The sequence below is a fragment of the Chinchilla lanigera genome, unplaced genomic scaffold (assembly GCF_000276665.1).
Source record: "Chinchilla lanigera isolate Chin_1 unplaced genomic scaffold, ChiLan1.0 scaffold00071, whole genome shotgun sequence".
In the NCBI taxonomy this organism is placed as follows: domain Eukaryota; kingdom Metazoa; phylum Chordata; class Mammalia; order Rodentia; family Chinchillidae; genus Chinchilla; species Chinchilla lanigera.
Genome location: NW_004955472.1, coordinates 7,800,874 through 7,811,943, shown reverse-complemented (window position 1 = coordinate 7,811,943; position 11,070 = coordinate 7,800,874). Strand labels below are relative to the sequence as shown.

The following is an 11,070-nucleotide window of genomic DNA, read 5'->3' as shown; positions in this document are numbered from 1 at the left end:
TTTATTCTTTCAAAGAACCAACTCTTTGATTCATTAATTCTTTGCATTGCTTTTTTAGTCTCCATTGCATTAATTTCCATTCTGTACTTTATAATTTCCTGCCTTCTTTGGGCTCTGGGTTTGACTTGCTTTTCTTTTTCTAGGAACTTGAGGTGCAGCATAAGATTGTTTATTTGTGCTTGTTCTGTTTTCCTGAGGTGGGAGTTCACCGCTATAAATTTCCCTCTGAGGACTGCTTTCATTGCATCCCACAGGCTCCTGTAGGTTGTATCTCCATTTTTGTTTGACTATAAATACTGTTTAATCTCTAGTGTGATTTCATCTGTAACCTATTGGTTGTTCAGAAGGATATTATTTAATTTCCAACTGTTTATGAATTTTTGTGTTTTCTTTTGTCATTAATTTCCAATTTCATTGCACTATGGTCTGATAGTATATATGGGATAATTTCAATTCCTTTGCATTTACTTAAACATGTTCTATGTACTAGTATATGGTCTATTTTAGAGAACGTCCCATGTGCAGCTGAGAGGAATGTGTGTTCTGCTGCTGTTGGGTGGAACACTCTGTAAAGGTCTACTATAAAGTCTGTATGTTCACACGTTTGGTTAAGTTCTGTTATTTCTTTCCCAATGTTTTGTCTAGTTGATCTATCTCTTTGTTATAATGGTGTGTTAAAGTCCCCTGTTATGATTGTGTTGCTACTTATTTCATTTTTCATGTCTGTTAGAATTTGTCTTATATAGGTGGGTGCTCCTATATTTGGTGCATAGATGTTTATGATTGTTATCTCTGCCTCTTGAAGCTTCCCCCTCACAAGAATATAGTGACCTTCTTTATCTCTTCTGATTGTTCTTGGTTTGAAATTCACATTGTCTGCCAACAGAATAGCTTCACCCACTTTTTTCTGGGTTCGTGTCACGTGGAGTATTGTTTTCCATCTTTTAATTTTCAGTCTATGAATTTCCTTTTCAGTTAAATGTGTTTCTTGTATACAGCATATACTTGGGCTTTGTTTCCTAATCCACTCTGCTAGTCTGTTTCTTTTGGTTGGTGCATTAAGACCATTTACATAGATGGTTATAACTGAAATTATATTATCTTTGTCATGCTATTTTCCTGCTGTTGGCTCCTCCTTTTTCCCTGTTTAATTGCTTGCTATTCTTGTTGGTTCCTTTCTGTTGCTGTTCTTAGTAGGATTGGCTTGGCGCTCATGAATTTCTTCAGTTGTTCTTATCTTATCATGAAAATGTTTTATTTCTCCATTAAATTGGAAAGATAATTTTGCAGGGCACATCAGTCTGGGTTGGAAGTTGTTTTCTTTCAGTCCTTGAAATACTTCACTCCAAGCTGTTCTTGCCTTGATGGTTTGTGTTGAGAAGTCTGCTGTGATTCTGATAGGCTTTCCTTTATAGGTGATCTGTTTCTTTTCTCTAACAGCTTTTAATATTCTGAGCTTTTGTGGAGTTTCCGGGATCTTGATCACTATATGTCTGGATGTAGGTTTATTTTGGTTATGATTAACTAGAGTTCTGTGTGCTTCACTTATGTGGATGTCCAATTCTTTTTCCATGCCTGGGAAATTTTCTGCTATTATTTCTGCAAGTAGTCTTTTTATGTCATTTGTGTTGGCACCTGCTATTTCATTAATACCTATTACCCTGACATTGTGTTTCTTTGCCTCATCTTGCAGTTGTTGAATTGTTATTTTCTGCTTCCTTGTTGTTTTTAAGAGATCCCTTCTTTCACGTTCATTGGTGGCAATGCTGTCTTCAGAGTCTAAAAGTCTATCTTCAGCTTCATTCAGGTGGTTTTGCAAGCTTTCAATGGAATTTTTAATTTTCTGGATATCTGTTTGCATCTGTTTCATACCTTCTAGTTCTTTCCTATATTGTTCCTTGAAGATTTCCATGAGTTGTCTATGCTCTTCTATTTTCTTGTCTATGTCATCTTTAGATATGCTGAACATTTCTTTCATTATTGTTGTCATTTCTTTCCTCACCTGAAACATTATTTTTGATCTGATGTCTTCTATGGCCTGATGGAGCTGTTTCTTTACTTCAGTTGCTATCATTTCAGAAATTTCAGGTGTATGATTTCCAGGCTTCTCTGTGTTGATGCCTCCTGGACTTGTTTTGGGTGGTGTGGAGGTCTGGGATTGCATTTTGCTCCTTTGTTTTGTCATTTTTGAAGATCCAGAGGCTTCCTGGAGTACAACCTCTCTCTCCTGATTGTGTGTGAATGGCAGGGAGAGAGTCTGCAGATCACAGTGCTCAGTGCAGCCCCTCTGCTGGTGAGTGTTGGCGAGATGGGGTTTCAGATGATCCCGACCTTTCTTGCATTCAGTTGGCTCCCAGGAGTGTGTGGGAAGGGCAGGGGAAGCTCACCAGAGTTTCTGAGACTGTCTGGGGTTCAGCCCAGCTTTCATAAGAGTAGGAGGGGGATGCAGGTCGTGTTCACCGAGGCTTCAGATATTGCCCAGGACAGAGCCTGCTTCCCACACTGGAAGGGGAGAGTAAGGGCAGACTCCCCGAGGCCTCTGACTCTGTCCAGGTTTTAGCTGAGCTTCCGGAAGGGGTGTGCGTTGTTCTGGCAGTGACCACCAAGGCCCCAGAAATTGTCCAGGGTGCCACCTGCCTCGCACACTAGTGGGGGAGGCACCAGAGTGGCTCACCGAGGTTCCTAAAGGTGTCTGGCGTTCAGCCCAGTCCCCCCAGACACACTATGAGTGTGGCCAGTAGCCACCGAGGCTCCAGAGGGTGCCTGGGGTTCTGCCTGCCTTGCACACTGGTCAGGGAAGCACTGCTGAACCTCACCGGCCTTCCTAAAGATGTCTGGGATTCAACCCCACTGCTTTCCAGGTTTCTGCCTGGTCCCAAGCTCATGTGTGGGGCCGGAAGCAGCTCACCTGAGTTCCTGAAACCGTCCGAGGTGCAGCTCCTCTCCCTTTATTTTTAATCTTGGTTTCCTCATCTTTGAAAGACAAATAGTAATAGTTCCTACCTTTTAGTGTTGTTATGAAGATTAGGTGACTATATGTTTCTGACTCAGAATACCACTCAATTTGAAAAGCTCTCATAAATATTAGTTATTGCCTGTTATTATTAATGTTATTCACTTATAACAAAATGAGTAATTTTTCTGGGTATTTTTCTAAGCATATGTTAGAAACTATCAACATGTTCTATCGTCTCTTGTCTGAGAGTTTAAATCACATGTATCTATAGCTGTTCTGTCGATTCTCATTACACATGTGATGAATAACAACAGATCACTATTTTTCAGAGTGGAAAATACATAACTACACTTTGTATTTCCACTAGAATCATGAAATAATCTCTAGGCCAGGAGCATCAGCACCATGTGAAACTTGTTGGAAATGCAAATTTCTGGGCCTTACCCCACACCTATTAAATCTGAAGGTGGAGCTCAGTAATTTGTGTTTCCACAAGTTCTCTTGATTCGTACTAAAGTCTGACGATCACTGCTTTGGATAGTAATTGAGGACCTTGTGTTTAATTTAGCACATACCAGGATGACTAATTATACTGTCTGACATTGTTGACATTATTCTATTGAGACAAATTTCCACATAGTCTTTGTTTTCTTTAGATAAGCAGCAACAGTAACAGTCGGGCTTTTAACTATAATTTAATGGTTACATATTTAAAGACTTTTCATCATATTTTAAGAAGTGGCTCCTGTGTAGAAGTACAGTTGTCTGACCTTGTCCCCATAGTTGCGAAGAAACGTCTCCCCAAATTTCAAATATTTTGTAGAGAATTTATAAACTGCTAAGTTGTATGCTGCCTAAAGTTAGTTTAAAACATTAAATTTATATGTAGTCATTTTAACGTAGGAATTCATCAGTATTTGAAATACTTATTGCTTGCTTATCTTATTTACAATGGTATGTGAAACGAATGGGATAGACTAAATACAAAAGATTGTAATTTAGTGGAATCCCTAAACTAAATAAAATTAAAGTAGGAGTTAGGGAAGAAAAAGTGTCCTGGCATACTAAAAGATTAGAAGGAGTTAAGATAATAGCTCAGTGTGCTTTAATGTGATATAACCCTGAAAACAGCTGAACTCCTGGGTTGGATTAACAAATATGTTTATACAGACTTTGGTAGGTGATAGTGTTGGAACCCTAAGTTTTTTGGTGTAATACTTTAGAAAGGACAAGGAATAATGGGAACTCAGAGTAGGATGCTAAGAATGGTAACAGTGAAGGAAAGCGTGTCGTGAGGAGCAGTAGACGGGGAGACTTAGCTTGCTTCAGAGACCCCATGTGCTCGAAAGGAACTGATCGGAATGCAAAAGTCCTATCAGTTTTTTTCTTGCCTTCATCTCTCTAATTTTATTTTCTGTTGCCCTTTTCACTTCCAAAGCAGTAGTCTTGGTGACTTGAGGCCAAGGAATCACTAGTACATGCCTTTTTATTTTTTAATTTTTTTATGCTGGGAATCGCACTCAGGACCTTGCACTTGCAAGGCAGGCACTATGCTGCTGAGGTATATCCCTGGCCCAATGCCTTTTTGTGTACTGATCAAGAGAGAAGGAAAATGGCAGTCAGACATTCTCTAGGATCAAAACTGCTTCTCAGAGTGTGAAAGCCAACATAGTGCTAGCCTGTAAACCTTGAATGAAGAAAACATTTGATACTAGAGAATTTAAAATGTCACATAAACTTCCTTACAGTGAGGACAGTCTTCTTTCCTACATGAGATGGGGGAAAGGCCCAAATTTGTATGGTTCATTTTTGTGTAGTTGTCTTATTAGATTGTACATTTTATAATAATTTTTTATATTTTTATCAGTACATGTTTGTGGTACATTGTGATTACATAAACTCATCACAGGGTATTGGTACATGCACATAACACATCTTAAGCATTTTTTTAGGAACACATGTTATTCCCATAATTCCCACCTTGTCTGGTAAAGTACCTTACTAGTGATACTTCCGTGTGAAAGCCTTCTAGTCACTTTTTACCCGTCTGGTTACCATAGCACTTCATCTGTGACTCAGTTGCAACATTCATGTTGCTTTACATAGTTTTGTAAACCTGCTAGGTAGATTTTAAGGCCCTTGAGGATGGGGTGAGAACTGTTTTGTTCTGTTTTTTTTTTTTAACCCCCAGCATCGATGAGAATATCTAGTACATAGTGAATACTCAGTTAAAAGTACAGAATAAATAAATGAATGTAGATCTGTGATCACCAGATGCTCAGAGTTAGAGGACATCTCCAAAATCATCCCCATTTTATCATCGTGTTCCTTCTTTCTTCTTTGGTCTCCTTATTTGTGATCCTCCTTCTGTTTGCCTGGTTGCATCTCTGGTGTGATACTCTGATTTACTTCCTTCTGTCTGTGATCTTGCCCTCTCCTGTGATATGTAAGAATGGATTGGTAGCATGTTACATATATACTTTACCCTACCGTAAGACTGCTGACATCTGGGCAGCTAAGGTATTAATCCTCCACTGAGAAATCACAAAACAGACCAGTTCACTACTGCTCTGACCATTCTCCTTCTTAACAGTGAAATGGGAGGAATTTTTTTTGAAGTTTGGGAATCTGCTGAGCTTTGCGGGAGATCTGTCCCATCTAATCCAGGTGGCCAGCTGTGCAGCTGGAGACGTTGACCAGATATGCCTTCCAGCTCAGTATGTTGGCAGCCAGGAGGATGGGTTTGCAGGGGCAGGAAGGAGTCTCCCAGGTTTCTGACTCGGATGATAAATAGGTGCTGAGGACATTCACATTAATAGGGAATAAAGCGGGGTGTGAACTGAGGGTGTAAAGACCGATGAGTTTCACAGTATCCTACGAGCATCTGAATGAACGTACATGAGCAATTGGATGGACAAATTTGAAAATAAGAGAAAAGGTCAAACTTGAGAGTTTTTAAATCACAAGAAAGAGTGATATTCCTCTGGATATAAGATAGCATTAGAAATCAATTTTTAAAAACTAAAAATTTAAACGAAGAGGAATCCATGAAGAGAATGATCTTAGTATGAAAAGCCAAAAAATTAGCCCACTGATAAAGAAAGCAAAAACAAAGAAAACATTGAAAGGATGTGTGTGTCGATAATGCTAAATCTTGCAGAATAAAAAAATTACCCTTTGGATTTGATAATTAAGCAGTCAGAATCTTAATGAGAACAGTTTCACTGAAAGGAAAAGCCTCATTATAATACCTTGAGGACTAAAAACAAGATGAGAAACTGGATACAGAATGTGTAGGGGATTCTTTTAAGGTTATCAGAAGATAAGATGATACTTAAGATCTTAAAAAGCCTAGAGTCCAGGCCTTTCTTCTAATCCCTTAAAGCCTGACCAGTCTTCTGAAGGTGGAATGCCTCAGCCAGAGCAAGGCGCCATGGCTTTCTTACTAACCTGGGCCACTGCAGGATTTCTACGCTTCACATGTGTCTCGTGACATTTACACTCACCAGATAGTGTGTGCTGCCAGCTCTGTCTTTTTCTCTTTGTTTTCCATTAAAAAAAAAAAAAAAAAAGACCTGCTTCAGGGCTCTGACTTTTCCAGCACCTTGCTATGCTTGGAATTCACTTACCACCCAGGCAGTTGTGGTTTAGATCTAGAATGTCCCGCAGATGTCTCAAGTGCTCAGGGTGAAGCTGTTAGAAGGTGACGAAGTCATGGGGACGCTTACTCATCAGTCGATTAGTCCACGGATGAGTTCGGAGTTACGTGCGCTGTTGGAAGTGGGCCTGGTGGGAGGAAGTGGGTCACTGGGTGTATGAGCTGCAAAGGTGTATCTCACTCCCTTCCCTCTACCTCCGACCACCGCGACGTAAGCGGCTTCCATCTGCTGTGCCCCTCTCCTGGGTTGTTTCTGCGTTGCAACCAGCCAGCTAGAGAGTAAACTGCTCCTTTACTGTGGGTATATTGCGCATTCTGTCCCAACGACCAGGAAAGTGACTAAGAGCCCAGTGTATGCACAAGTGGTGGTCTGTGCTTCCATGCTTCCTCGGTAGTTAGGGATGCTGTCCTGTCTCTTGTTTCCTGTTATTTATGGTGTTCCTGTTGCCTATTGTTCATGCTATAGCCAGATCTTGGAAATTGCACCTCATAGGATTATATACAGAACACTGACTGAATATTGGCATGTTAGCCTCTGGCCTCCTCTGTTGGTGCCCCCATTTTCTTTGAATGCTTGGGGTGTGTGTGTGTGTGTGTGTGTTGTTTCTGTTTTTTGAGACAAAGTCTAGCTATGTAGGCTGGCCTCCAGCTCACGATCCTCCTACCTCAGCCTTCTGAGTATGCACCATGTCTGGTGTTGAACTCTTACTCCTATAGTACTGGAGGTCAGCTCCTAACCTAGCTCCTCCTTTGGAATAACTAGGCTGTTGTTCCTTCCATGCTTGTGGGTTTCTTCCTCAGTTTCTCCAAGAAGGTAAGCGCTGACTAGAATAAAGAAATAGTACAGCGAAGCAAGCACAGGTTTGTTGTACTTTCTCTTCCTGGGGCTCTCGGTACTCAGGATTGCAGCCCTCTCACTGCTCAGGAAAATAAACCTGCGCCTCCAAAGCTCAGCGTTTGTTACGGAGAAACCTTATCACCCAAACCCGTTCACTGTGGCCTGTGAGCATCTCCAGGAAACATCCCCTAGCTTCTCTCCTAATCACCACCCATCTACTCCAGGTACCTTTCACCTGGCTCCACCCAGATTACATGACAGCTTTCTAACTGGTCTTACTGCTCTGTCCTTTTCTTTTATTCTCCAAACCTGAAATAGTTTGTAAAGCGTAAATTTACCATTTTATTCTCCTGCTTAAGATTCTTCAGTGTCCTTAGGAGAAAGTCCAGATTCTTTGAGAAGAATCTTGTCAGCTGCTTCACAGTCCGCTTTACCTTTGTGTCACTTTTCACTTCCTCCTCTCTGCTTCGTCCTACTCCTCCTTCAGTTGTACTGTGCTACTGTGTTCAGCCTCACTTCCACACTTCTATACTTGTAATTCTTTCGTATTTGCTTTGTCTATATTTTCACCGGGTAACCTCTATTCTTTCATTAAAGTACAGCATAAATTTTACTTTCTTAGGGAAAATTTCCCAGTCTGCAGACTAGATTAGTTGTCTTTGCTGGTGCACTGATAGTATTCTGTGCTTTGCGGTGTATTTTAATTATTCATTGGTATGTTTAATTTAAATTATTTATTAATTCCTAGGCTATAAGCACTGTAAAGGAAGTAATCTTGCTACCTCACTTTTCCTTGTGAATCTTTGTAGATCGAATGAACTTTCTCTGAATATAGGTATCTTGTTACTGGCAGTGTTTGTGTAGGTCAAATACCCTTGTACATTTTTTCCAGTCATGAGATTATTTTTTCAAGTTAATAATACACAAATATACAGCCACTTTTAGTGGCATGCACCTGCAATCCCAGAATTCTTGGAGACTGAGGAGAAAGATCACAGGTTGAAGCCTTGCTGAACTTAGCTAGATCCTCTCTCCAAAGAAAAAATAGAAAAGGGCTGGGAATGGAGCTTAGTGAGAAGGCCTTTATTCACTCTCCATTTACACACACACACAGTTGTGTAAATCAATACAAAAGAATTTTACCTAATTGAGGATATCAAATATTCAGTCACTAATGGCATAAAGACAACCTAAGATGTATTTCTAACTTAGAATATTATAACTGGAATTTTTTTTTTGGAACCGGGAACTGAACTCACAACCTCGCGCTTGCCAGGCAGGTGCTGTGCTGCTGAGCTAAATCCCCAACCCCTGAAATTTTTGAAATTAATGTTATATTTTGTATTTCTTACAGGTGAAATGAATCAGAAATACAAAGAACTAAAAAAAAGAGAAGAAAATATGGATAGTAAGTGATGATTTACAAATACAGGAATCTATTCTCACATTGCTGTTCATTTATGAAAAATCACAGAGGTCTCATTTTATGGAGATACATGGCTAATAAATACAAAACTGTGGACATTCAGGGCGTTTTGTCCTGAAGAATATCTGAATTTCTAGCAAAATTCAGGGATGGGTAGAGTATTCCAAGAAAGTGTATGTACATATGTATTTCTACTTTAGGGACAGATTCTAAAGCTAGTACTTCCATTCCTATTGTGTGCAGAGGTAGTTTGTAACCACTTACTGATTGAATGCTGAATGTTCTTTTATGTATGTTTTGTTATGTTTACTTTTAACATCATGCAGCTTTTAGCTCTTCATGATACTCACCTCATTATTTGAGCCCTTCCCTCTGTTCTTGTTACTTGCCTTTTTCATCAACTGTAGCGGGACTGGGGATTTAGCTCAGCGGCCAAAGCGCCTGCCTGGCAAGCGCAAGGTTGTGAGTTCGGTTCCTGGTACCGGAGAATAAGCCGAAAAACCAAAAAAAAAAAAAAAATAGGTCATCAACTGTAGCTTTATCGGCCTTCTGTTAGTTTTTGCTTTTTGTAAATCTCAACTTTAAGAATAAACATTAAGCTAGTATTGTACAATTTTTAAACAAACAATGTATTTATTACTGGCTTCTTTCTGAATTACCATTTTGCTAAAATCTGAAGTTTTATAGGCCTAATGTTAATTATTACTTTGAGTGCTATAAAATTGTAATGGTTAAGTTTAATTTTGTGATAAACTCAAGATTTCTATACAGTTTCAGCAAGTATCAAAAGTTATCTCAAAGTTAATTCATTGTTTTCTCTTTTTAAAGAAGTGTTCTTTGTTAAGAGTAGATGTAAGATCAGGGAATGATATGTGACAGTTCCACAGTGTTTGAAATCACTAATGCTACCTGTAAAAGAGCATATTCATATCTAAGACCTGTAGTTAAGTGCTGAAGCAAGACATTGAAGAATGTTTAGTTTAAAATGTTTTGATGGTGGTCCACCAATACCATATTCAATAAATATTTTTCCTGATGACTATTTCAATTAAAAATATATTTAAAGTAAAAAAAGTATAATGTAAATACATGATAGAAGGCAATGAATTGATGTTTAATTAATGTTAACAGTAAAATTTTTAGTTATTCAGTCTTTGGAAGTTCCATAGTAGTACTTGAAGAATGTATGTAACCAATATCGTGTGCCTGTTCTATTTTAGACAAATAAAACAATCATTTCGTAGAATATTTACTTATAACCCAAATAAATTATTAAATTTACTTTGAGATTAACCGAGCATTAAAAGTAAATATGTATTTTTGATCTCCATTTTTATCAGCTGTTTCTGAAGCCTATATTTTTAACTTTTAGTTTACCCATATCAGAGTCATAATAGGCTTTAAAAGTTCGAAAGTATGTAAAAATACTATTGAGTAATCACCCCTGGGTTAATGAAATATTAAATAGTGGTAGTTTAAATTTACATTTGCTTTAAATTTCTAAAAGGTATTCTGAAGATCTAAAAAGCAGAGATTGTGCTGTACCATGTCAGCTATATCTACAGTAGCCTCTTTTATGGTGTTTTTCAATTGGTAGCTTTCATAGACACCTTCGAGGAAACTAAGAATCAGGAACTGGAACGGAAGGCACAGTTAGAAGCCAGCATTGTTGCCCTTTTGGAGCTTTGTAGTAGGGTAAGTACAATATGCCTATCGTGGCGTCCTCATTTTTACTGTGATTAACTTTCCACATACAAATACTGAAAAAGTGGAAGGCTTATTATTATATCTCCCATTTAAACTGTTTTCTTTACATTCCCATTTTTGCTGTTTTATTCCTTTGTACTATTAATTACTGTCTCAAGCACAATCTTAGCTGTTAGGGCAATGGGGAAAAGAATGACATATGTACAATATCAATATTCAGCACCACGGCACTTAGAGTAATTACTTTTTTTCCATTGTTACTTTAGCTGAACTTACAGAATATTCACTTAGAAAATTACAAAATCTAGACGTGTTGGAAGATGTTTAAAATATTTTTACGTTGTACTTTTTCTTCTATGTGTACCCAATGAGTATCTTGACTTATCAGTAATGTTTATTGAGCATCTACTATATGTGTGGTACTATAGGAGTAAAACTACATGATACTTTTAAAATATTTTTAGTGTTTTAAGACTACAAGGGGA

The 11,070-nt window shown here is 38.5% G+C and overlaps 1 protein-coding gene across 1 annotated transcript in view; it reads left to right on the top strand.

The window, feature by feature from the left end:
- Ift74 (intraflagellar transport 74) overlaps nt 1-11,070 on the top strand; it is a 92,719-nt gene that overhangs the window by 60,480 nt on the left and 21,169 nt on the right. Inside the window, exons 14-15 of the mRNA XM_005401156.2 lie at nt 8,807-8,860; nt 10,476-10,573. Of these exons, the coding sequence (XP_005401213.1) occupies nt 8,807-8,860; nt 10,476-10,573 (152 nt within the window). The remainder of the gene's footprint in view (nt 1-8,806; nt 8,861-10,475; nt 10,574-11,070) is intronic.